General features: G+C 49.2%; 2 protein-coding genes across 20 annotated transcripts in view; one reads left to right on the top strand and one right to left on the bottom strand.

Annotated features, from left to right (window-relative positions):
* Window positions 1–27,015, top strand: part of FHIP1A (FHF complex subunit HOOK interacting protein 1A) — a 223,811-nt gene that overhangs the window by 195,567 nt on the left and 1,229 nt on the right. For 15 of the 19 annotated variants that reach the window (XM_089912383.1, XM_089912382.1, XM_089912378.1 and 12 more), the window contains 6 exons: window positions 379–569; window positions 4,066–5,313; window positions 11,951–12,129; window positions 12,387–12,525; window positions 17,721–17,802; window positions 18,312–26,295. In XM_089912383.1, the coding sequence (XP_089768509.1) occupies window positions 379–569; window positions 4,066–5,313; window positions 11,951–12,129; window positions 12,387–12,525; window positions 17,721–17,802; window positions 18,312–18,558 (2,086 nt within the window). In that variant the 3' untranslated portion in view covers window positions 18,559–26,295. Of the gene's footprint in view, window positions 1–378; window positions 570–4,065; window positions 5,314–11,950; window positions 12,130–12,386; window positions 12,526–17,720; window positions 17,803–18,311; window positions 26,296–27,015 lie in introns of those variants that run through there. The other 4 variants (XM_089912371.1, XM_089912369.1, XM_089912384.1 and 1 more) reach the window with 4 other exon arrangements.
* The window catches only part of GATB (glutamyl-tRNA amidotransferase subunit B), a 75,527-nt gene continuing 72,663 nt past the window's right edge, over window positions 24,152–27,015 (bottom strand). The window contains exon 13 of the mRNA XM_030764043.2: window positions 24,152–26,953. Within this exon, the coding sequence (XP_030619903.2) occupies window positions 26,825–26,953 (129 nt within the window). The 3' untranslated portion in view covers window positions 24,152–26,824. The remainder of the gene's footprint in view (window positions 26,954–27,015) is intronic.

Below are 27,015 nucleotides of genomic sequence, written 5' to 3'. Positions count from 1 at the left end.
AGCCTTCCCGGAGAAGAGGACACTGAAGCCAGACTTTGCAGGATGACAAGGCATTTGTCAGGCAGGGGGAGGGGAAAGCACATTGCAGGGGACGGTTAGGGTAGGTGCAAAGGCCTGGAGGCACAGAGGGATAGCGGATCCATTAAAAGATGGGGAAGTTTGTGGAGGTTAAATTGTGAAGGCCCTTAAATCTTCGCCAGAAGAAAGAAGCCCTTGACAAGTTTTAAGCACGGGAGTGAGCCCTGGGGGCTGGTGGGATGGCTGGGGTGAGAGTGGGGAGAGGAGGAGCCACCCCGGCTGTGACGATCGTGGCTTAGGCGGTGGCGGACTGGGAACGGACCTGCAGACGCTGAACGCTGGCCCTTTTTGGCTTTCCAGGTATCTGATCCCTTGCAATCACATGATGCTGAGCCAGAGGTGGGCTGTGAAGGAGAGAGACTGTTACTCTGTTTCTGCGGCCAGGCTGCTCGCCCTGACCCCCGTCTGCTGCTCCAGCGGGATCACCCTGACGCTTGGGAACCAAGAGAGGGATTATATTCTCTGGTCAAAGTGCACGCATGAGAGTCCAGGTAGGAGTGTTACCGACCTGGGTCCTTGATCCTTTAATCAATAGAAATTGAAGAGAGGCCAGGTGAGAAATTCAGGCAAGGCCTTATTGGGACTCGTGTTACAGCCCGAGGGCGGGAGAACAAGAAACAGCTTCCCCTGCTTGCTCCCCAAGGTGGAGCGAGCTGGTCCCTTAAGTGGGGTGAGGGGGCTGCGAATTGGTGGGTCAGGCCAGGGATCCTTCGCAGGGCCCTACTTTTGCCCCTGACACCTCAGAAGTGGCAGTTGGGTTTTGGCCTTTTTGTATCTTGTTGTTCATAGTTTGCCCCAACTGTGAATGCACGCAGTTATTTTTAGTCCCTTATAGTTTCTTTGTATTCTGTTGCTGGAGGAGCCGAAGAGATGTTTGTCCAGGTCCAGGCACTGCAGCGAAGGGTCCCAGGTCCCAGCCTGTCAGGGGAGGACCTCTCGAGGGATAATGTTTAAACAAAAGGATGCCCAATTCCATCTCTCCTTGGATGTGTCTGTCTCTAGGTAGACAGGGAATGATGCAGTGAGTCCCATTTCTTTTCTGACTGACCACCTGGGGGTCCTTTTCTGCTTTGTAAAGAGTTCTGGACGTTTGGTAATCAGTGTTCCTTGACGTACCCAGCTCTTACCTACTCAGTGTTCCCAGACCTTTATTTTAACTAGGCTTCCTAGCGCCATCCTCAGAGTCCAGTATGAATAGTGTACCCGTGTGTCTTTTTAAACAAAATGGGGCTGAGGGTGTGGAGGGTGGCTATAGCTGAGACAGAATTAGCCCTTATTTTAATTTCCAAAGGGACCTGTTTGTGGATGCTTTTGCCTGCCAATGATATATCATTCTAAAATGTGAAATGTCTGATATGGCAAAAGTATATGATTCATTTGATTGACATCATGAGGGCTTTTTCATAAATATTTATTGTCCCAGAAGCCACAGTACCCTGTGGTGTTTGCCAGCCACAGCTGATCTTGTCCAAGTAAAATTTAAATGGCCCCCGTGTCAACCGCGGCCCTCCCTCTGGCAGGCAGCAAAGGGGCGTTTGTGTGTCTTTGGTGATCAGAAGGCTGCTTCAGCTCAGGAGGGGTCTGCCTATCCTGTGACCACTAGGAAATGGTCCCGGCCTCGTGCTGACTTCCGTGTTTCCAATCTATATTCTGATATCCCCCCAAACAGTGTCATTCTGTCCACCCAGCTCTAGTCCTCTTCGATAAAAAGTATTTTGTCTAAGAGCTGGGCTACTTGACTAAGAAAACATCAGCGTATTTGGTATAAATGCAATTCTTAGAAATTAAGGTTGTCTTACTGATTCTTAGTTTTTAAATAAAGATACAGTGTATCGTGGAAATTAATACTTTATGTGGCAGTGTAACAGGCTGTACTTTCAGTATATTTTCCTGTTAGGTAAACTAGTATGCATATCTTATATTTTCCTACCCAACTGTCATTTTTAAAAGCGTAGTTAAAAATTGATGTCTTTTTTGTTTACTAAAAAAGTTGTTTTAAGAATGAGTCTGTGGCTGACCTTTCTGCAGAATTCAAATTTCAGGTTAAACATATGATGGTTGAGTGCCTGCAACTCGCCACGTTCTTTCCCTGTGTTATCACATTTAATCCTTTGAAGACAGTATTCCCATTTTGTAGATGAAGAAATAGACTCAGAGTGAGGGGTTGATTTATTTAAGGTTACACAGAGGACACAGGTCCTCTGATTCCAAATTCCATTTCTTTCCGCTCTCCTCTCTCTGAGGTTGCCTTACGGTGGCTGAGTGCCCTGATGGATAGGTGGTTACACAGGTAGGTAGGTGGGTAGATAGATAATGTGATTTTTGTGTGGTAGTTAAGAGCTAGGATTCTGAATCTCAGCTCTGCTCCTTCCTTGGGCAAACTACTTGATCTTTCTAAGATTTTTTCCTCATCTGCTTTCCTCAAAGGGTTGTTCCAAGAATAAGTGATGTAGGACATACAAAGCTGTTAGAAAACTACCTAGTATGTAGTAGGTGCTAAATAAATATTATCAGTAGTCAAAGTGGATAAGAGGTAAACTTTTAAAAGTAGAGCTGTAAAAAATGGATTATGTCCACCGTAACGACGTGAAAATGTGTATTCTTAAAGGTTCACTTGTGGCCCAGTCAGGTAGAGATTTAGACAATGAATAGGGTTGAAAGGTGTGGCATGGAACGAAAAAAGGAGAGAGGTTGACGTAAGACAACTTTTGCTTGATTTCTTGCTCTGCCACTGACTTCTTGGGTGATCATTGTCTCTGAGCCTAAATTTCTTCATCTGTAAATGGAGAAAATAGTATCTCCATGTAGGGTTGTTGTGAGGATTAAATTAGATAGCACTGACTGAGAAAGCACCTGCCATGTAGTAGATGTTTAAGAAATGGTAGAGTTTGTGTTTTCCCTTGTCTGAGTTCTTTTTTTTTTTTCCCTAAAGGAAAATGTAAACTTAAATGCAGATGTCTTCATACCTATTTCAGTTACACGGTTGAGAGCTTTTAATATCAAAGGTAGTCAGGGTATCATTCTTAGGTTAAAAGGGCTATTTTGGGAGTGAATATGACTTTATCTTAAGTCACTGTTTGGTACATATAATTCCCAGTAATTCCCAGGAAGGCAGAATGAATGAACAGCCTTTTCGAAAAACCCAGGGTTTTCTAGAAAAATCTGTTTCCCAAATTCATGGGTTATATAGGCTTTCCACTTTAGAGTCAAAATCAAAATCTTCTTAATTGCCTACTCAGTGGCAGGTACTATATTGGATATATTACCTAACTTAATCCTCCTGTTACCGACCAGGGATCTTGGCCTTCCCCAATCAATAGAAGTTGACCAGAGGCCAGACAAGAAATTCAGGTGAGGCTTTATTGGGTCTCCTGCTGGAGCACAGGCGGGAGCAAGAGCAAACAACAGATTCCCTTGCTTGCTGGCTCCCTGAGTGGAGGCCCAGCTTGCTCCTTATACGGGGTGAGGGTAAGTGCGGGTCCAGGGGTCAGGCAGGAGGGCTGGCTTAGGTGTTTCGCCCACCCCTTAGGTGGGTGTGTGCAGGGGGCATGTGCAGTACCCTGCTGTTGCTCCCGACACCCTGTTTTTGCTCCAGGCTCTTCAAAAGTGGCAGTTGGGTTTTTTGCTCTCTTTGTATCTTTTGGGTCCAGAATTTGCCCCAACTGCGCATGCACGCAGTTAGTTTTAGTCCCATACAGTTTCTTTGTATTTTGTTGCTTGAGGAGAGGTGTGTCCAGGTGCAAGCATTGCAGCACTGCAGCAAAGGGTCCCAGGTCCCAGCCTGTCTCACTCCCAACAACTTGAGAGGTTGCCTCCATTAGCTCACGTTTCTCTGAAGACTGATACCAAGTAACAGACTTCTGTTGGTGATGGTAGGTATCTGACCAGCCAGATTGGTTTTGTATGTTCTATGAGGATAGAGTTTCTATTCTTATTTTTCCCTATTAAAATCTAACTTTTTTTATTGTTTGGAAATCATTTAATCAGAAATTATTAGAACCAAAGTAGCTGTTGGGACAAAGCCTTGGCAGCCGGATGAGTTGCATTCCCATCCATTGCCTGTGTCCCCCTGCCCGGTTCTGACTTGTGTGTCTCCCGGGGCAGGGCCCTCGGAGCAGCTGCCCCCCGAGGCGTTCTCGCCGTCGGCCTGCATCGTGGAGTACGGCAAAGCCTTGGACATCAGCTACCTGCAGTACCTCTGGGAGGCCCACACCAACATCCTCCGCTGCACACGGGATTGCCACGTGTGGTCCGCCCTGTACGATGGGGACTCCCCCGACCCCGAGGCGCTTTGCCCGGCTCTGCTGGGCCCGCCCGAGGAGAGGGCTCCCAGCGCCACCTACCCTGTGCTCAGCCTCCCGCAGCAGGTCCCCGGGACGACGGGGCCCCAGCTGGCTCCCGGAAAGGAGAAGAGCCACACGGAGCTGGAGTGGGACGACAGCTACGACACCGGGATCTCCTCGGGGGTGGGTGGGGGCTGCCCTGGGCCGTATGAGGATGCAGAGAACTCGGGCCCCCCGGCCCCCGTGGATCCTCCCAGACACATCCAGGAGATGAAGAAGAACGCCATCCTGCTCTTCAAAGGGGCCTACATCGAAGAGTCCGACTTCCAGGATGACGTGATGGTGTACAGGTTGTGTGCTGAGAAGGATGCCGGTTCACGGCAGGATGCCGCGAGGCCCCCAACCCAAGCCCAGACCCAGGTCCAGGGTCCCCCCGTGAGCAACGGCCCCCTGCCCGGCCCTCAGCCAGAGACAGATTCAGAGGAGGAACATGGTAGCGACGATTCGGACGTGTTTCACGGTGTGTCCAAGGAACCAGAAGGAGAGAACGAGCCCGAAGTCGCCCTGGAATCAAGCCCCGAGTTAGCGGCCCCCAACCCCGAGGCAGAGCACGGTGCACGCCTGACAGTGACTAACCCCGAGGGTGAAGATTTCATTGCCCAGTATGACCAAATCATTAAAGAACTGGATTCCAGCACCGAGGGCTTGATGGAGCAGAATTTCTCCTCTCCTGATCCGTTGCTTCTTACAAAGGAGCCCGAAGAGGAGGAAAATGAGAGCAAAGGAGAAGAAGAAGAGGGGAAGAAGGAACCAGAAGGGGAGGGGGATGACTTTGACTCTTTCATAGCTGAGGCTCCTGCCGCAGAGACCCCGCCGTCCCCGTTTGGAGCGAGAGATGAGGCTGCCTTTGCCGGTCACCGTCCCGCGAGGACTCAGAGCACCCCATTCACAGGTGACGCTAATTGCTTTGTGGTTTCTGCTTTTGAAAGCGCTTGTACGTATTGCACCCGGAGAGTGAGGAAGGTGCAGGTAAGGAGCGTTATCAGTTTACCTACCAGAGGGGTGGAATATTTTTGTAAGCAGCAGGGAGGGGTGGTTTTATTTTTATCTTATTCTGTCGTTTTTTTTTTTTTTCCCCCAGCAAATTAGAGGTTACATTTTGCCGTTGAGTAACTTCCCTTGATATGCCTTTGATAAAGTAGTAGGACTGACTAAACCACACAAGAAATCCAGTCTCATCATTTAATAGCCTCATTTCCTCTAGCCTAATTTATTTTTCTCCTTAGCATTTGCTTTTATGTGTATTTAAAAAAAAAAATTACACTTTCCCCCACTGGCATGTGTGCTTCCTGAGGGCACAGGTTTTGGCTTGTTCTCTGCTCTATCCCTGGTGCTAAACAGTGGAGAGAGCACATAGTAGGTACTCAGAATACCCCTTGAATCAATGTGGCTGTGTACACACAGCAGAAGCCATTGGGGTTAGTCGTGCCTTTGCCTGGGCCTGGGAGCTCATTTCAGTTAATCACAAAATCTTCATCCAAAGATAAGTAGAGTAGACCCACATAAACTCATCACTGTGCTAAAGAGTGGCTGTGTTCCAGTGATAAACCCCTAACAGCAGGTAGAAATCGCGGACGAGGCAAAGGGGTAGGATGGGGTATCAGGTAAGTGGATTGAGGTTAGGAATTATGATAGAATTATTATGGTTAAATTATTACCCAAGTAAAATCGTCACTGAACTCAGATATGGCTGCTCGCTGCTTCAAAGCCAGTACTTGTCGGTAGGAAAAGAAAGATTGCTGTATTCAGGAGGCCGGCAACCTGGGAAGAAGGTGGACTCGTGTCCAAAAGCCAATTCCCCAATGCCGATCAGGGGGCAAGAGCTTTTAAAGGGGAGCTTCAGGGGTGTATAGGCGGAGGGAGGGGGCTCCCTGCAGAAACAGCACAGTCAGCTCTGACAGTCATCTTGAAATGAGTCACGCAGTGGTCTGACCAGCATCGTCATCTCCATTGTTTTAAGTACAGTTACTCTTCAGTGCCAGGGTCGGTTTGTTCCCATTTCTCTGTGGCCCGTTCTTAGAACTGCAGCAGCTTATGTCAGGGATACAGTCAGGTCATCGTGTAGTTCACTTCTTCCACCTGGTGAGGGTTTCAGTATCTACAAAACAGCTCAAAGGATATGGCTCAGAATATTCTCTACAGCCCTTGAGGAGGAACTAAAGGGCCTTGACTTGGTTTCATGGCTAGACTGTTATTATTTTGTCTTGCTTGACTATTTTCCTTTGCTTTTTTAGTTTCTCATTTCTCTGATTAAATTTATTCTTTGGCTAAAATTTTTCTGCAGGCAAGAGACAGGTGGAGGACGTGGCGGGGGTGGGGGGAGGGGGTCTGTCCTGGGAAGGCCCCACAGGGTCCTGCTCTGTTACAAAATCTGAAATCTGCAAATCGTGGTACGGAGGGACCTGGCACAGAGGAGGGGTCCTCAGGCTCAGGGACAGCTGGGGTGGGACCCCTGAATGGTGTTCAGTTAGAGGAGAGGGTCCTAAGGAGCCAACATCTCAGCGGGACAGACTGGCCTTGCAGTCACGCCTGTGGGGACTCCTGGCTCTGGCGCTTCCAGCCATGTGGCCTTGGTGCCCTAACTCGGGGAGGACCAAATGTGATCCTGAGCTGGGGTGGTGGGCCGTGTCATGACTGTTACCACAGGCAGCCTCCAGCAGCCTCAGCTGAGGCTTGTCCTTCCCTGGCCAGCAGGGGGCAGCTCGGTGGACGGAGAGCATGCTCCCGCCTCCGTGGATCACCCCAAATACACGAAGTCACAGCATCTTCGGGTCCAGCCAGGCAGGCTTAACGTGATCTCAAGGAGCTCTTCCGCCCTCCTCCAACTTTTATTCATCTGTCTACGGATGCCTGAAAATTTATTTAAACAGGGAGAAAGCTTTTAATTCCACAATTAAAAGGCTTGAGGTTCTAGCCGAGATAACATTTCAGTGTGAATGGGTTTTAATTAAAATTCAGTCAATCATAAGTAAAAAGGATTAGATAATCTGGCTCTTCCCAGTTGATAAGGGGAAGGGGGGAGAGCTTGGTGGGAGGAAGAGGGCAGAGTAGCCTAGCTCAGTCCCAACTCTGCCCTAGGGCTGCCGCATTTACTCTCCCCCAGCAGGAATCCTGCTTTGTCTGCAGTGTTCTCCAAGACATCAGGACTACCCACTGCTAATGAAGATTGTTCTTTAGAATGCCAGCCTATACAAGGAGCTTCATCCCTGGGCGATATGCAAATTGAGGACATAAAGTATAGCTTAGGGCAAAAAAAAAGCCAAACTAATACACCACCTATAAAATAACATCAATAGTTTGAATATGATGCACCTGAACACCGCCAGAACATAACCTGAGATTTGGGTACGTATAGGTAATTTTAACTAAAACGTTGCCTGTTTCCTCCTTTGAAGCTTGTGCACAGCTTCAGGAAACGTCGTTTCTCTTTCCACGTTTGTGAACTTTGTAGTGTCTAAACTTCTGAGTTTTTTCTGCAGCATTTGCTTAACTTCCCTCTCTCCATGGAATCCTGATTTCCACTGAAATGAATTTGCTTCTCAGCAAAATCAAAGCATTGCATTTCATTTATCTAATTAATTTTATTTATTCATGAAGTCAGCAATCTTCTATTGATCCCCTAATAGTTGGCAGGTTCTGTGCTAGGTACTAAGGACACAAAAATGAAGGGATTTGTAGACTTTCAGAAGAGACGTCAATAAAGAACTATACTCTCTTAGTGAGAAATGTGTTAGTCATTGTATCCAAATCCTATGGGAGCCCTGTGTGGGGAGTGGGAAAGGCTTCACAGAGGAGGGGCACAGTGAACAGAAGCTTCTGGGTAAAAGGAGCTGAGAATGACAGTCCAGGCAGAGGAAACAACAGGCAAGGAAAAGGAGCCTGACATCACGTGGGGGTGACAAGGCATGGGTCTTGGGGGGTAGAGAGGAATCCACAAAATTGGTTGATGCCGGCCCAGGAGGGCCTTTGGGCCACGCTGAGGAATGGGGGCCTTGTGCTCCTGGCACTGAAGATGCCCTGGAATTATCAGAGTTGGCGAATGATGTGACCAGATCCGTGTTTGGAAAGGCCAGCCTTGGAGAGTGGGGAGAGAGCACTGGAGTGAGGAGAGGTTGGTGCCAGGAAGATCAAAGTAAGAGACTTGTCATCATATCAGGATTTGAAATGCACCAGTAATAATGTTTCTAGGAACATTTTCACAGCTGTGCGCACACGGATGTGCTGAGATGTGTACACAAAGATGTTCATTGCAGCGTTGTTTATAATAGAAAGAGACTAGAAATAACCTATATGTCCACCAGTAGGGGACTGTTTTGCTAATGCAACACCCATGGCAACCAAATATCTTGTGAATGAATGAGACAGTTCTGTGTGTGCTGATGTGGGACGGTCTCTGGGAGCTGTTATGCAGTGGAAAAGCAAGGGGCTGAACGGTGTGTAGACAGTGTTGTCATTTTATCATTTGTTTTAAAAAAAATACCAGGAGATACACACACACACACACACACCCTGGGAGGCAAGATAGTGTGTCAGTTAAGAGTCCTGGCACTGGAAACAGATGGTCTGAATTAAAATTGTGACTCCATTTCCTAACTGTGCACTTGGCATTCTGGTCCTCTTTAAATGTGGATAAATAATAAGCACACTTTGTAGGGTTGTTGTGAATATTTAAGTAAGTTGATAGTGCTTAGACACTGCCTGGCACATAATAAGTGATTAATAAATGTTCTGAATGATAATTCAGTTATTAGTACTTATTACGTATGTGAAACATTCCTGGAAGAATACACTTGGATCTGTTAACATGGGTTGCCTCCAGGGAGGAGGCCTGTTCTTTATATTCCTATACTGCTTGAAGCAGAGAAATTTCAAATCATTTTAGTCTTTATTAAAATAGAAAAACCGTTGCTGAAGTCCAGACAAGAAATGAGGCGTCTCTGGCGTCAGGCAGAGAGGAGGTGGCGGTCCACGTTTGGGAGATGTTCCCGGGTGGACTCCGCAGAGCTGAGGGGCAGGGTGACGGCAGCTCCCCTTGGAGTCTGGGAGCTGGGGTGGGGGGCCACTGAGGCAGGGAAAAGAGGGCTTGAGGGGAGAGAAGGAAACGCCATAGTATTAGTTGTTCTGAAAATTCAGTATTTTATGGGTGCGGAATTTATCTGTCTTCCTGGATGAAAAGGGGAAAAAATACACCCGGCATCACCCCCCCACACCTGTAGCTTTCTGAATTGTAGCTGACTTTTCTCGTTTTCAGCGGCTTGCCAGTTTCCCCTAGCAACTGCATTTTGCTAAGGAGGTTTTTTTAAGTGCTAGAAAGCAACTAAGAATAAAACAGGAACTTGAAAGTGTTTAATATATGTTTCTTACTGCACAGCCTAAGAAGCTGTAAGTAACGTTGCTAGTGGATTATGATGACAATCTGCTGACCTTGACCTAATATTCTGTCGTTCAAGCGAGACAGCGATGACCCTGACTCTCACGGGGCGCGGGGGCAGGCTGGGCTTTTTCCTCCCTCTCAGTAGTGATGGACTGTAGACTTTCTCCCCTGCCGCTGCACCGTGCAGCTTTCGTTTTTGTAGGATGGCCAGGTGAGGCCAGCTCTAGTCTGGGCCTATGGCAGAGAAGCTGAGGGCTCCACTAAGGAGACAGGTTTTATAGGAGACTCTTTCCACCCAAGTATCACCTGATTCACCTGTCTCTACTCCTCTGGAAGGGAATAGATGCTGAGCCCCAAGGACTGCGGGGAAAGCCCGGGTCTGGGGTGAAGGAGTGAGGACAGCAGCAGCCTTCCCCTGTCTGCCTGGAAGACTAGAATTAAGAAGAGCTACCGGTGACATTTTCGGGGTTCTTGATGGAACCCCATCAAGTTGCTTTCAAAATGGGGTTCCAGTCCAGAGTTTCTGAATGTGTTTGGCAAACTCTCCCAGTTTTGTAAGCAAGGGCTCTCTATTCAAAGAATTCATTGACCTCCTGTGTCATGGAAAGTGACTCAGGAGCTCTGCCCCCGACCCCCAAGGATGGGGCAGTTGGGGCTAATCTCAGCACACAAAGGGAAAGTGTCTCTTCTGAGTTCCCAGGCCCCTAAGATGACATCCTCTGTGCTTGTGGCACCGGGAATGTTGCCATTATCCTGTTACTTGCAGGTGTGGTGTGCTGTTCCCATTTCTCACAGACAGCTTCTGCTCTCTTACAAAAAGGGTTTAACTCTTCCGCTAACCAAGGCTTCTGAATGAAGCACTTCTTGTGATGAAGTATGTTTTCGTTAAACTCTTAGTAGTGTTGGTGAAATCCTCATAAGACATGCTTATTTATCAAGGGTTATGTGCGTTTGTCATAAATATGCCATGGTTTTGTGACATTATCAATAGCTCCACTGGGGGAAATAGAAAATTCTCATTGATTTTGTTTAATGGACCACTTTTACGGTGAAAATGGAAAACATCTTCAAGTAGTTTTAGTAATGCCAGGTTTATTGTCTGGATTTTCCCTGTCTTCAGTGAACACAAACAGAAAGCATATTATTTTTCTAGTGACCCAGATTAGTCACAGCTTCTTTTTGCCTATTGTTGTTTTACAAACTGCTTTTATAGTGATAGGGATTTTCTTGTTTAAGGAACCTAGGACACACCAAACTCCAGCTCTCCAAACTGAGTCCCTTCTCTCCCTCTCATCCCCACCTCCCCCTGACAATTAAAGCATGGCTCTAAAATTACAGCCAAGCCCACCTTTACCTCTGATCTTCTCTTCTTCTGGTTCTTCCACATTGTGACACTGACAAGACAGAGTCTTTCTCAGGTGCTTTTGGGGGACAGACAGTCCCCCGTTCACAGTGCTGCTGTTTGGTAAACATAGTTATATGTGTTTGCTATTCTTTAACGACACGAAGATTTTTTTGTTACTAAAATTTTTTTTTTTTTTTGCGGTACGCGGGCCTCTCACTGTTGTGGCCTCTCCCGTTGCGGAGCACAGGCTCCGGACGCGCAGGCTCAGCGGCCATGGCTCACGGGTCCAGCCGCTCCGCAGCATGTGGGATCTTCCCGGATCGGGGCACGAACCCGCGTCCCCTGCATCGGCAGGCGGACTCTCAACCACTGCGCCACCGGGGAAGCCCTAAAACTTTGGATGGCCTCTGATGTTTGCAGGACGCCCTCCAGCACGCAGCATCACGGGGTGATAAATGCCATGTTTTTGAGCACTGACAGCCCCAGGAGATACAGAAATAGTATGAAAAGTATATTTTGATTTTAAAAATTAAATTATTGGTCATCTGTTTTTTTAAAGGTCTGTGATAATTTTCAAAGTGTTAAAACTGCTCTGGGAGTCAAAATACTAGCTACCACGCCCGTGTTTCTGTTTTCTTTTCGTGGCGGTGGTGTGTCTTGTGGTTTGGTTTTGAGGCAGGAGGCGACCTGGCCGCGTCGGCCGCACTTGTCTGAATTCGGTTCGCACCCGGTGGCCCTGGCGGCTCCTCGGTTTTCGGGACAGATGGCCCGTGTCCCCAGCCAGCCCTGAAGCCTCGTGTCCTTCCACAGGCCCGTTCATCAGCGTGGTCCTGTCCAAGCTGGAGAACATGCTGGAGAACTCGCTGCACGTGAATTTGCTGCTCATCGGCATCATCACGCAGCTGGCCAGCTACCCGCAGCCCCTCTTGCGCTCCTTCCTGCTCAACACCAACATGGTCTTCCAGCCCAGCGTGCGCTCCCTCTACCAGGTACCGGCCCTGCCCCACCCCGTTCTCATTCATTTGCTCTCCTGCCCCTTCTGTTACCTATTATGCTGGTTGTGTTGATTTGTCTAGACAAACTGCGAAGCTTTAGAAGCTTCGTTTGGTTTGACGTTTCGAGAGGGTCCTCCCCAGAACACCCAGGCAGTTAAAACCCTGCGGCGGGGCCTCTGCCTGACAGATGTCCTGATGCAGGGTGGAAGTCTGTGCTGAGGCGGTAGCGTCATTAGTGCTGCTTTTGACAGGTCCTCGCATCTGTGAAAAACAAGATTGAGCAGTTCGCCTCTGGGGAGAGAGACTTCCCGGGCCTCCTCATCCAAGCCCAGCAGTACCTGCTCTTCCGCGTGGACCTGTCCGACCCGAGCCCTGAGGCACCCACCAAAGGTCAGCCGCTCTTCCCTTTCCCCAGCTTCCCAACTTGGAATCACAGGTGCTGCCTCAGCTCCTGGACCCTAAAAGCATCTAAATAGATTTCCATTTTTAAGCAGCAGGGAAGAGCCTCCCCTGAGCGTCCTTAAACCCAAAGGAAAGTCTACCCTGCCGCACCCGGCCCGGTCCCAGTTTGGAGGGTCTAGCGGGGCATTTGCTTTCCTAACCGAGTAGTGCAGGGCAGGAGTGATGTGGGGACTGCCGCTAGAATAAATAACTTAGCACGTGTGGGCCAGAAGGGAGCGTTATGTGCACACCCTGAGCCGTTTTTTTGGCCGGTCCTACCCTAAGGAGGGCATCCGTTCTCTTTATTATGTTTCTAGATACTCTCGGGCCCCAAATGAATGTGCTTTAGGCTCTGGAAGGTAAAAACCACTCCCTTGGAGCAGTAAAGTTTATGCACCCCTTAGCCCTCCTGAGAGCGCCTTCCATCGGCTCAGGAGGCCTGGCCAAGTGGGTGGGGGGCGGGGGGTGGCCGCCGACCGGAGCCTGAGGACCCTGCCGGCGGCCAGGCCTGGGGACGGGGCTGCCTGGCCTCGGGTGGGCTCTGCTAGCGCAGGTTTGACGCCAGCTGTCTCCTGAGTTGTGGCCTCAGCCTTGGTGAAAGGGCAGGCCAGGGAACGGCCCACGTTGCGCTGGCTTTCGCTCATCTCCCCTGGACAAGCCAGGCTTCTTTGTGGCAGGTGAACAGTGGAGAGAGCAGGGCTCTTGGTCCGGGGCTAAAGCATGTGATCGGAAACACGATTTGGAGTGAGAGGCAGAAGTGTAACTTGGGGCAGTGTTAAACCTTTGAGGGAAGCTGAAAAAACCCCAGCCCTGTGAAGGCATGACCTTGCCTCTGTGTAGCTGTTTGATCTCGGTCACTTGGCCTCACTGGGCTTCGTGCTCCTCGACTTTTTTTTTTTTTGCGGTACACGGGCCTCTCACTGTTGTGGCCTCTCCCGTTGCGGAGCACAGGCTCTGGACGCGCAAGTTCAGTGGCCATGGCTCACAGGCCCAGCCGCTCCACGGCATGTGGGATCTTCCCGCACCAGGGCACGAACCCGCGTCCCCCGCATCGGCAGGCGGACTCTCAACCACTGCGCCACCCGGGAAGCCCTTTTTTAATTTTATTTTATTTATTTTTGGCTGCATTGGGTCTTCACTGCTGTGTGCGGACTTTCTCTAGTTGCATCGAGCGGGGGCTACCCTTCGTTGCGGTGTGCGGGCTTCTCATTCGGCGGCTTCTCTTGTCGCAGAGCACGGGCTCTAGGTGCGTGGGCTTCAGTAACTGTGGCACGCGAGCTCAGCAGTTGTGGTGCACAGGCTTAGTTGCTCCGTGGCATGTGGGATCTTCCCGGACCAGGGCTCGAACCCGTGTCCCCTGCATTGGCAGGCGGATTCTTAACCACTGTGCCACCAGGGAAGTCTCTCCTCGACTCTTAAGTGAAGGGTTTGTCTTCCATCTCTCGAGTCCTTTCTGGCTGTAGGACTCGGGGTGTGAAGGGCATTAGGACACCGCAAGGCACACTTTGAAAGAAAGGGGGGCCCTGTGTCACTGGTGAAATGAGGGGCAGCTTCTAGCCTTGGCTCTGGATGAGAGCAGGCGGGCCATCTCTGGAGGGGAGGAGCGCCCACGTCTGTGGGAAGGTGGCCTGCGGGCCCCACGTGGCCTCTCCTAGCCCCGTGGACAGTCGGCCTGTTGGCTTGTCCCTTCTGAGCAGGGAGCAGGCTGTGTGACTCACCCTGCGAGAGGCAGTGCCTCAGCTAGCTTTTGCACGTAACAGACTGCCACAAAAGCTCAGGGGCTCAAGACAAAGCCATCATGTGTGCTCTTGAGTCTGTGTGGTTGCCTGGGTGATCTGCTGGCCCGGGCGGGCATGGCTGATGCTGGCAGGACTCGCTCGGGGGCTGCCATCAGTGGGCGGCTGGGCATCCGGGATGGCCTGGCTCACAGGGGTGGCTGCTGGCCGTGGTGATGGGGGTCCGTGTTTCTCGTCATCCAGCAGGTTAGCCCTGGCTTGGCAGCTTCATGGCTGTAGGGTTGCAAGAGTGAGAGCATGAGCACACGCAGTCTCTTGAGGCACCAGCTCGGGACTCCACTGGGTCGATTCTGCTGTATTCTGTTGGCCAAACCACTGGTCAGCCCAGGTGCAGGAGTGGAGCAGACCCCCCACCTCTTGATGGGAAGAGCTGCAAGGGATTATGGCAGTTCTTGCAGTCTTCCAGACAGAAGGTGACTTGCGTCTCCCCACACTGCACTCTGGGCTTGGTCTTCACTTGTATCTTGCAGTTTGTAAAGTGCTTTCCCCGACAGTTTTACTTTTCAAACAGCACTGTGCAATGGGCAAGAAAGGTGCTGTTAGCTTCATTTTCATAGAAGGAAGCTGAAGTTAGAGGCCCGGGTGGTCAGCCAGGATCACTAAGCTCGGGTGCCTACACACCCTGACCAGCCTCCTTGACCTGCATGATCCAGGTGAGCATGCCTTGTGCTCTGTCCTGGCCTCACACTGATGGTGGCGGCTGCCAGATATGTGCCCAGGGGGGTCTTGTTCCCACTGCGTAAGGTGGTCAGTTAGGCAGCTGTGGGGGATGATTTCCAAGGTCTGTGACTCTCAGGGGACATTGACTTGTAGAAAGCTACTCTCAGGATCGAAGACTTCTGTTTGATGGAATTTTTCAGATTAACCTCCTAACTTCGTTCAGGTTAGCAAAGGGACACCCTCCCCTCAACTTCAAAAATCTCTCAACTCACAGAATGACGAAGGTCTCCGTCCCGTTGTGCAAAGCTGAAGCCTTGCGTGTGATGTGATTGCCTATAAATGAGATGAATCTGGGAGCCCTTTTCTCACCAGGACACAGAGCAATGAGTGATTAGAATCCTGTAAGAGGCCACATACTGGGGTGTCCATGTCCGTGCGCTGTGCGCCTTGTCTGATGCCGCTGACAGGGAGGTGAGGGGTAACGGATTTCTCTCCTAACTTCTCAAGCCTTCCCAGTAGTATCTTGAAAACCCTTTGTTGTGGCTTTTCAGACCCAGTGCAACATTTCGGGAAACCACTCCCGGTTCTGACGTTTACTTATACTTCCCTCCTCCCTGCCTCTGCTCCGGGCGCTGCAGCCGTGCCCTGGGCCCTTTTACAATGGACGCCCGCAGCCCGAGCTGCTCCGTCACGCAGGCCCTGGTGAAACCAGCCTAACGCTTCCAAAAGAAGGAGGAGTCCGGGTGGACTTCCTGTGCTCCTGTCACATTGTCACTCTTGAGACTATTGGTCTCTGAGGCTCAGCTACTTGCCAGTCTTTTCATTTTCCCCTCAAACCACAGAGGTGGTATTTTCTAGTATTTAGCTGTATTCAGAGCCCTTTCACTGATCTCTAATTCTAGAAGGGGACCAGGTAGGTATTATCTCCATCTTGTGGAAAAGGAAACTGAGACGTTGTATGATTAGCTAGTTGCCAGGCAGGGACCATAACTCGGGTCTCCTTGTTTTTGAGTTGAGTCTGACTCACGGAAGGGCCAGTCCCACGCTGACGGGACAGAACCACCACCAGGACTTCCCTGCTGGCCCTCCGTCTCCCTCCCTGGGCTCCCGCCTGCCTTCATTAGCGAAGACAGTGTTGATTCTTAGATTCAAGCTAGGTAAATGAGCCTAAGCGATGACGCTTTTTAAATTCATGGATCGAGCTAGATAAATGATCCACAAAAGCCCTTCTGGGGGAAAAGAGGAGTGAATTTGAAAGAGGAAGACGGGAGATGAGGAAATGAACCAGCTCCAGTAAGATCAGGTATAAGGAGGACCTGACGTTGGTCGGTCCCTTCCCTCGTTCATTCAGCAAATGTTTATTAGCTTCTTCTGTGGATGAGGAAGCGTGTTAGGGGCCATGAGGGACACGTCGTTTAGGGGCTCAGCTCTCAGAAACCTGGAAGTCTGGTAGAGGAGAAAGAGCATAAACAGCGACGCAAGTCTGAAGGGCACTGCAAGCCCCAGTTGGTAAATAAAATGAGTGGGAGGCTAGAGCAGGGGATCACTTCCAGGGCAGGAAATGGGAGTGGTCTGTAAAGTCAGTGACGGCTGAGTTGACGGTGGTGTGATGGCTGACACTTACCAAGAGGTCCTTGTGTACATCATACCTATTGACTCACTTAATCCTTACAGCCGTGAGATTTTGACAGATGAGGACATTAAGCACAGAGAGGTAAAGCAACTTGCCTGGTGTCACTCAGCCAGTAAGTGGCAGAGTCTAAGCCTGGTGAGGTTTAGGTGTGCAGACACGGGCAAGGGAATGCCAGGTGGGGGAACCAGCACGAGCAGTGTGGCTCTGGGGCTGGTGCCCGGAGTGTCCCATCCCCTGCGGCATCAGCCCAGCTTCCTCAGTGAGCCTCGCTGGGCCCTTTGGAGAGCCGGGTGCCGCAGTGCTGGAGGGCTGGGGTGGAGATACTCAGGCGTGGTCCCCCAAGGGTGGCAGTGTGCTCAGGGAGGTCAACACTTTCGTCCTCACTCTGTTGTCAAGACATATTGTGAGTTTCTGCTGAAAGGTAGCAGCAGATTCTCAACAACTTCTCCAGTTCTTTATGGCATGAACTGTGATAAGCTTTAATCTAAAAGGATATTTGAAGCAGTAAAACGGAAGTTTTTTTTTTTAACACTAACGACGATAGTAGTGAGATGTGGAAAGTACTATAAATGTCAAGAATTTTTAGTACCACAGTTAAGCGACACTCTGAGAAGAGTGTTGAAAAATGGGACTGAATTCTAAAAAGCAGCCAAAATAATGAAGAGCTTGAATATAATGATTTATAAGGAGTAATGAGTCTGTTTGAGTCGGGGGCAGAAGAAGGCATAAATAATTCCTGTCAATGTGAAGGCCGGAGAGCTTCAGGAATTAAATAGTTGGGAAAGTTGAACCATTTTAATTGGTAAAACTGATTTGATATGAAAATGCAAATCACTTGGGTATGTTGAAGTTTGGTTCATATCATCTTAGACCTACATTTTTGAAACTGAAATGGAAACTCCTGGAAACCTTCCTTGAATGGAAGGTCCAAGCCACTTGCTGCCACGAGCTGCCCACGGTGGTGGGAAGTTCCCAGTCTGGTCTTATCAGCACCCAGCTTCCTCTCCATTATTTCCAGCCTTTAAAAGCCTTCTTCCATTCTATTCTCCACAAAGGCTGGAAGTCCTGGCCAGAAGGGGCTGGCGGTCAGCAGGGAGCCCAGGAGGCTGGAGCCTGGGCTGCGGACGGCAGGGTGTGGTGTGTATAACCCAGGTGGCCTCCTGCAGCTCTGCCGGGTGGTCAGGGCTCAGCTGGCAAAGGGCGGACGGTCACCCCGACCCTGGGAGGCCGGGAGAACAGGTGGAGCCCCTGGACACCCCTAAATAACCGTCGCAGTGACCTGTGTCCTCACTTGGTTGACGCGGCCGCAGGACGTGACTTTTTCCTTCTCCCCCCTCGCCAGGCCCTGGGCGGGGAGGGTTCTTGATAAACCTATATTCTTGCCACAGCTTCTACATGAAGGCCCTCCTACAGGATTTGGGATCAAACTCTCATGTCACATGCCCAGTGCTGGAGCTGATCTGGGCAGATCCGTGTGTCTCAGAGTGGTGTGAGGGGGTGACTGGGGGCCGTGTCTTGAGACCCCAGTCAGAGCGGGAGCTGAACTCGCACGAGACACTCCACTCCACACCCCCCAACACACACACTTCATTTAAGGGGTGGGCGGAAAGGGCTCTGGAGGATCACCATGGCTGTCTTCCTTCTAGTTTCAGATCCCGTTCAGGACGCCTCCAGGACAGGGAGCGGCCGGAGTTTTCTGGATGGCCCCCCACGAGTGCTTCAGCCCTTCCTGACAAACAGAGCCAAGGTGGCCGGGGTGCCCCCCAGCCTGCCCCCGCCCGTGCGGGACACCATGCTGGCGGCCGCCCTCTTCCCCGAGTTCCTGAAGGAGCTGGCTGCCTTGGCCCAGGAACACTCCATTCTCTGCTGCAAGATCCTGGGCGACTCGGATGACAGCTACTGTTAGCTTTTTCTTTTCAAATAGAGTTTCTTGTTTTTTTAAGGTTTTAGTGCCGTGACTGAACGTTAAATGCAAAGCTGCTTACAGACACCTCTACTTTGAGACTTCCTGACGATACTTGATACGTGGGGAGGGGGGTTTTCTGGGTGCCTCCTCTCCCCAGCCGGATCTTCCCACCTTGTAGGCCCTAGAATCTAAGTCTTGGCTCAGTTTTTCCTCCTCAGAGTTCTTGGTCCTTATTCTCCCATCCCTCGGAGTCACTCAGCTTGCAGCTTAGATCACACCCAGCGAACACCGGGAGGCAGTGATTTCTGGAGGTGTCCACCTCAGAAGGCCCTTCAACAGCACGTAAGAACGCACACCTGCCCCTGTGGCCTTCTGCGTCGTGGCTTCCGTCTTCTTATTAGGAGAAGAATAAAGATGGAGCCCTTCTTGCCTCCGTCACACAAGCACACAGCATCCGTCCCTTTGTATTTTACTTCCAAGACTTGTATTCCGCCCGACACGTGTTGCCTTACAGCGCAGGCAAATCCACTGGTCTCAGCTCTCTGCCTGGGAAGTCAGATGTAGTTGGAGAGAATTTGGAATGCAGGGAAACGTTCTTGTTGCTCGAGAGCTTTCTTTGCTCAGTATATCACTACCTAAACACTGAAAATAGCCTTATTTTAGTAAGATTTGCACAAGATGAACTATGCCTATGCAAAATGTTACTCTGGCTTTTAGGACTTTGATTGGTGTGAACAAAGCGTGGTATATGCTTATGTAAGAAAGAAGACAGCCATCATTATTTTTTTAAGTGTTTTATGAAAAACAAACTGGTTCGTCTGTGACACTGTCTCATAGTGGGTTTTTTTGGAGCGGTATGGTGTGGGGGAAAGGATAAAAGTAAACTAAATACAATCTGTACAAACCTTGGTAATTATTATTTTAAAATCTGTTTGCTTTTTCTAATATGTTGCACTTTGTGGAGAAACAGGAACTGTACAGCCACTTAGGGAACCAGGATGTAAAGGCAAACAGGTCGCAGGGAGCCCCGCCAAGCCAAGTGCCTGCTGGGGCCTCACTCCACACGGAAACGCTACCTTCTGAGTAATGGGGTTCATCACGAGGCCCCACCGTGATGTATTAGTGCTTCTCTGCTCTGCAGCCTGCTCTGCCAGGTGTAATTATACTTAGAGCCATGGTCTTCCTACCACAGACAGAGAGGCAAACACAAAATAATTGTGGGCTAAAAAAGAACGAGACAATAAACGACTGATATGCATGGATATTAGATTCCACTCTCCTGTACTGTGGGCAGGTGAGAAGCACGTAAGCAGGGTGACCCCCCCCCCCACCCGGTTGGGAAGGAAATTGGAAGCCCCGGGTCTCTGTTCTTTCTGTGGGCATCTTGCTGAGCCCCGGGGGTGGTCACAGGGCTGGTGGTGGTGCCTCAGGAGCACTGGTTTGGTTTTAATCAATCAGGCCCTAGTACAGGAAGGGCGTGGAGGAGAGACGCACATCTGAGACGCTGCAGAGCTGAGGCTGCCTTTTGTGTTTCAGGGATTTTGAAGCGAGTGAGCCAGTCCTGGAATGAAGCCTCAGGAGCTCTGGCCGGGGCTGGATGGCTCTCAGGAGTCCTGCTTCGCGGTGCTTGCAAGTCTAGGCAAGGAACCAAAGATAGTGATTCGTTGTACATTTCTGACTTCAAACTTGTCTGTCTTGAAAGATGGTTTGCCCGGCTGCGGTGCAGCAGCCAGAATGTGCGAGGCCCAGCGGACTGGCCTGCTCTTGGCTTCCCGACATCCACTTGCACTTGCGTAAGTGTCTCTACTGGAAAAGTCAGTGGCTCAGAGATGGAGAGAGAGGAACAGAAGATGAGTTTCAGCTGTAATGTATTATCCTCCAACTTTGCTTTGCACAAGTATGTATCTTCCAGTTTGGACTCACCAGGTATATAGGAAGCTAAAGTCACGTCTGAGAGCCGTATTCTTCAGCTTTCTGGTCCGATTTCCACATCTCTCCATTATCTGGTGATGGTGTCGATTCTTCTCCTTGAGTCCATGTTGCTCTATTATAGAAAACCACAGTCCCCTTTGTGGAAGGCATCATCTGGGAAAGAGTATTTTTTTAAGTAGGTACTTATAAAAAAAGTAGATTTGCTTTAAAGGAGGACAGAGATGACCGGTGTGGGGTGAGAGGCAGGAAAATTAACTAACTCACTCCCATGGTGGGGTGCTGGTAGCAAACCCACATGACAACCCAGCCTATTTGGAGGTGGACGCTGGTTCAGGTTTCTGAAACCCCTGCAGCCCTCCACCAGAGTACTGAGTCCAGCGTTTCTCAAAATGAAGTCAGAAAATGGGCCTGGAAATATATTCTAGGGAACTGGTAGACCCATGCAGTTGAGGGGAACAGCCAGGTGGGTTAGGTTAAGGATGGTTTGGGGGTGGTGTGGACATGCGAGAGGGAACACAGCAGAGACCGGAAGCTAAAATAGGAGAAGAACAAATCCTGGGGGGTTTGGAGGAATGAACATTGATCTAGGCAGATAGGAAGATACTGAACAGCAGGGGGTGGCGATGGGAATTCCTTGATGGGAAATATCTCGGTAATGAAGTAGAATGTTCTAGTCATAAAGTAATAGGTGACACCCTTAGAAATCTCTTTTGCGATGAGTTTGGGGAAGGATTTTGAACGATACTTGGCATGCTTTAAAATGTGCCAGTGCGTGGATGCCTTTGCACGCGACAGGCCCCCAGGACTCAGTGGACACGGGCTTTGGTGCAGCCCCTGAGGTTGCCGTCGCTGTGTCGAGCCTGGTGGCCCCGGGCAGCGGAGGTGAGTCACGGGTTCCTGGAGCATCACATCCTTCACCTTGATTCATAACTCAGAGTCTGACGTAAAGTTCTAGGTGGAGTGGATTTTGTGCTTCAAAATATAGGAGAGCACTGGGATACTTAAAACTGATTTTTGGAAGTGGCCAAATGTTTAAAAACGTTTGTTTTTAAAATTTTAAAGCGATTCCAGATCGAGTTTAGCCTAAAATACAGTTTTATGGAGTGAATTACAGATTCCCAGACATGAAATGGGAATGCTGGAGTAACCAATCAGAGATGTGGTTTTATTAGTAGGTACACTTCCTTTCCTTCCCCGGTATTTAGAGGAATTGTGAAATGGTCCCCATTTGACTTAGTAAAATACTTTGACGAGCTGGGGTTGGAATCGATGCCTCTGTCACGTGTAGGGAGGACGCATTCACTTCTTCCGCGGGTCCTCAGGGGTACCTTTTCCTCATCAAGTGGCTTTTACTTAGGTCTGATGCAGTTGTTGATTTTCAGTCCATTAAGACATCCTGGCTCCAGGGTGTTGTCAGGAGAGCATCCTCTTATGAGCAGAATCTAGAGACAGGATACGTGACCGTTCAGGTTACCTGTTCATTTTGGGCAGCCCATGGTACTCGGGGTTGAAAGTCGTTTTTGATGTCTCAGAATCAGCCTGGTTGCCAGGGTCAGTGTGGGTGGGTTTCCAGCTGTGTTCAGAGGTTTGGGGTTGTGGGTAGGCTGCCCGTTCTGAACGTGGGTCAGTGTGCCTGGGCTGCTCTCCTTGGGAAGTGCGGCCCCGGCGGGGGTGGGACGTGTCACCGGTGTGACGGTGAATGTCTGCAGTGCACACCCAGCTCTCAGGCAGGGATGGGTCAATGTAATTGCTAACTACCAGCCGTGTATTTACTGAAATGGCTGGCACCCTTGGCCATTTTTATGAAACACTTTATTGCGGGACAGCTATTACTGCATGTGCTACTTTAAGTCACTGGCCAGGCCGGGGTAATTTGTGGCTCACCTTGCGTCCCAACAAGCCTTGCGGTATTAGCTCTTCCTGAACAGCAGCCCTCTGTAGCTGAGGCCACAATGCTTTAAGTCGTTAAGAAGATATTCTCGGCCCCTTCTCGCTTCAGCCATCAGACTGTAAATCACGTAACACTCGTTCTCCATCAGATAACAGCTTAAGACAGAACACTGTCAAACCAGTTTATACTCCATTTCTTAAATCACATCACAGAGGAAACATTTTAAGAAAATGGAGTTGACTTTTTTTTTCCTTTTTGAATGATCGTCATAAACCTAACGCTTTAGAAAGAGCTCTCAAAAGACTAAGAATTGTTTTCGGGATAATTTTGCCTCAGTAAATCCTCTCTATGTTCAGGCGTTTATTAGGCCATTACTTGTTTTGGAGGACAGATCATCCTGGCAGCTCACTAACTGGATAAACGGGGGCTTCAGTGAAAGATATTCGTTGAGGCTTTGTAGGGACCAGAGGGACAGGGGCAAAGTTCTTTGGCCTCTGCACTTGGAATCCTAAGACAGGGGCCGATTTTAGCTGGGAATGCCCCTCCCTGTCCTGTCATCATTGTGAATTTTGTTCCTGTCACCCACACAAGGAACAAGGTCGCCAGGAGGGTCTGCCCGCATGCGTTCCATACATATTTCAGGCATCTTTGGGGAGACTTAGATTTACTGTGTGCTTTCTGAACCTGACAAGGTATGCATTTCATGGAGCTGAGGCTGCAGAAGTCTGTGCTTCTTAGGGCAGCAGCTGACTTTTTACTGGGACAAGTCTAGAAAAGGCCCACCTATAACGAGGTACCATTTTGCCCTGCAGATATTTTAAAAGAGATTATTTGGTGTTGACAATATTACTTAAATGATTTTTGCTAAGACGTCTGACGAAGGGAGACAACAAGAGAGGATTTCAATTAGCGCTTTCCATCTCACCATCGAGGGTCCGCTCTGTTCACAAATAATCCACGAATGCAATTTGTCTAAAATCTGAAGAGGCGTGGCAGCCATTTCCATGCTGCTTTTGGTGGTGGGTAAAATAACATGGCCTTTCATATAGATCTAGTGTTTTTTTTCAAATAGTCCTATGTGGAATCCTTGAAATGATGTGGCTAAATTCAATAGACATGAAAAATACAATATGGATTGTGGGTCCTGGCCGTAAGCTATATATCGAACTAACCAACCAACGCAAAGCTCTAGGAGAGTGTTTACTTGAAAACAATTCATAGCCTTCTTCCAGATTAGCCATAATTACCAAAAAGAAGGGAGGGAGGGAGCTCAGCTAAAAACACCCTTAACTTGGTATAAATACTGACAAGTTTTTTTCCCTGGGTTGTCTACATCTTAGAAGATGGGAACAGAAGTTCACCTTGATGCATAAGCCTGGACAGAGTCAAGAAGCTCCTTCCTAGACCCAGAGTTTAAAAGCCTAGTGGATGGCAGCACCCACCCCTCATACAGAGGGACTCCCACAATTAATTATGCTTTATAAACTTAATGAACTTTTGCTAAAAATGGATCCTGTGCCAGGTAGCATGCCGAGTGCTGCGGCTGCCACCCCTCCCCTCCCCCCAGAACCAGCCGATCAACCAACCTCCTCCTCAAGCCACAGGGCACCCGGGGGAGCCAGTCTTCCAGCACGTTGCCCTCCCAGCCTCCAGGTGTGCGGGCTCCAGTGACAGATGGCACTGGCTTCACCTGTGGTGCTAACTCATACATTTCAATGAGATTTCCCCCTGAATAGCAAACAGAGAACCAGACTAAATTCACAATCATGCAAAAATGTATTTAAAATTGTATTTCACTGAAGCCCAGTTACAAGTAGAGCCATACTTTGTGAATTTCTTAGGGCGTTAGATAAACATGTATTCTGAATATCTAGTCAGGTTCCAGGTAAGATATCTGAGCTGTGCTTTGATACGTTTTTTTCTTTCTATGAGCAGTTACAACAACACAATCTCATTTTTAGGATTTCAGAAGTGGGCCTTCAAGACAACAAGCAATTGTCAGAGCTGGATGACAGTTAGCATTGTAAAGGTCAAGTGCTTTTTTGTGTGTTGAGGTAACTGGTTTATAACATTATATTCTGACTTCTCCATACACTACAGTGTATTCACCATCAAAGGCTGAGTTCTGTCTGCCGCCACAGCTGACCCCCTTTACCCATTTAGCCCTCCCTCTACCCCCGACCCCAGCAATGGCATTTTTCTCCCGAAATGATCAGTCCATAAGACGGTTTACATATGACGTGATATTGTTGGTAAATGGCCTTCATCTGGCTGTCCCCGCCCCTCCCAGACCCCACTTAAGTAAGCCCTTGATTTAAAATGGTCTGGAAAGATCGTCCAGTGCTTTCTGTAAGGGTTGATGACCAAGAAGCCAGACCTCTGGTGAAAATGGAGTTTGTAAAACAAAACTGAATCTTATCATTTCTTACAAAATCATGATCCCGCCAGATTCCAGACTCAGGAGCCACGGGGTGGGGGGGTGGGAACTGGCTCTGCCTTTCTCTCTCGAAAAGAGGTTTGATGAAAATGTTTTACTGTCAGGCCCAGGAGTTTTCAGTACTGCAACGGCATGCGCGAGGGGCACGTGGCTTCCTGGGTGATGTAACGTACCGTATTCTCTTAACACTTCTAAGTCACTCATTTGTAAAAAAGTTAGTTTTTTAAAAAACCTTACCTCTTCATGCTTGTCTGAAATAAGCCGGATGACTGACTGGTCCCTGCTTTTCTGGCTGGGAAGAGGGGCAGTCCTCTCTTTACTCCTAGTTAGGGAAGTCCTGACCTCTCTTTACTCCTAGTTAGGGAAGTCCTGACCTCTCTTTACTCCTAGTTAGGCAAGTCCTGACCTCTCTTTACTCCTAGTTAGGCAAGTCCTGACCTCTCTTTACTCCTAGTTAGGCAAGTCCTGACCTCTCTTTACTCCTAGTTAGGGAAGTCCTGACCTCTCTTTACTCCTAGTTAGGGAAGTCCTGACCTCTCTTTACTCCTAGTTAGGGAAGTCCTGACCTCTCTTTACTCCTAGTTAGTTAGGCAAGTCCTGACCTCTCTTTACTCCTAGTTAGTTAGGCAAGTCCTGACCTCTCTTTACTCCTAGTTAGTTAGGCAAGTCCTGACCTCTCTTTACTCCTAGTTAGTTAGGCAAGTCCTGACCTCTCTTTACTCCTAGTTAGTTAGGCAAGTCCTGACCTCTCTTTACTCCTAGTTAGTTAGGCAAGTCCTGACCTCTCTTTACTCCTAGTTAGGGAAGTCCTGACCTCTCTTTACTCCTAGTTAGGGAAGTCCTGACCTCTCTTTACTCCTAGTTAGGCAAGTCCTGAGCGATCATCTGCGACCAGGAACCATGAGCTGCTAAGTTGGTGACTCTCCTCCGGGTCCCCAGCTACCACTGGAGCACCGTTCATGACGGAAATGTTTGTACTCTTCTTAGTACAAGAGAGAATTCAGTGTAAAATCAGGGCCTCCAATGATTTTCTTTTATGTCACAGTTTATTTGACATGTGCTTTTAAAAAACAGCACTTGCAAAACTGGTCTTCAGTGTTGTGAGTCAGAGGTAACAAAGGCGTGCAGTGAACAAAGGGGTGCCCCAGTGCGACAGAGAAATAGTATTATTGCCACGAGAACAGGGGTGAGGGCAACGCAGCCTCCATGGACTACTGTTAACTGTACCACAGTTACCATTAAAGGTAACTTTAAAACCATCAAGATTTTGATTTACTAGCTTACCATCTTATTCTTTCCAGGCAAAACAAATCAGTTTAATGTTACAGCTTTTTTCTCGCCTTTTAAAACTTTTCGGTCTGAGGGTGGCGAGGGGGGTTTGTCCACTGCACAATCTTCAACGTGTAAGTTAATTTTTTATGTGATGTTTCAGTATAAATTTTATTCATTAAATTTATTTGAAAACTTCTGTTGTCTTTTTTTACCAAAAAAATAAATAAATCATTTATTCTCAGACCTCTGCCTTCTGGGATCCCTGGGCATTGAATGGGCAACATCACTTTTACTCAGTGGATGGGAGAATACATTCCTGGTACTAAGACTAATGAGAGCGCCGCAAACAAAATACTGCATCCAGATCACGGCCTCTCTTCATCATTGCTAATCCCCAGCACCTGGAACAACGCCCGGCCCTTAGCACGTGCTTAAAAATATTTGTTGAGGGACCTGCGGAATGAAACGTTTTCCTAGGGTGGTGACAGTATCTGAAACAGCATGTGGCACTGAGCTCGGCGTCACCGCGCACTAGGACATGCTGTTTCTCACCGCTGCTGCACCTCCCCCGGAAGCGTGTGATGTCGATGAAGCAACGGCGCCAGGCCTGGTCTGCGTGGAGGTTGCACCTCAAGGTGCAGGTCGGGCGGGGCATCTGGCTGGGGCCTAGGACATCAGCGCACAGGCTCCAGCCCGGCCGTGGCAGGGGGACCCGAACCCGTCACGACGACAGCTGCCTCTCCAGCACCTCCTTTATCACCGTCGGATCTGCTCGGCCGAGAGTCGCTCTTCGGACCAACCCGATCAGTTTGTTTATGGCCCTGGGGTTTCCCTTCTTTACATCCGTGACCTTTAAAGACAAATTATTTTAGAGAAGAAAATAGAGGCTCTCGCCTAAAAATCTTAAATCAA

The sequence above is a fragment of the Delphinapterus leucas genome, chromosome 5, assembly GCF_059928025.1.
Source record: "Delphinapterus leucas isolate spDelLeu-1000000601 "Yukka" chromosome 5, BTC_Dleu_Yukka2, whole genome shotgun sequence".
Classification (NCBI taxonomy): Eukaryota; Metazoa; Chordata; class Mammalia; order Artiodactyla; family Monodontidae; genus Delphinapterus; species Delphinapterus leucas.
Note: the sequence above shows the minus strand (reverse complement) of the source record. Positions and strands in the feature narration are given on the sequence as shown.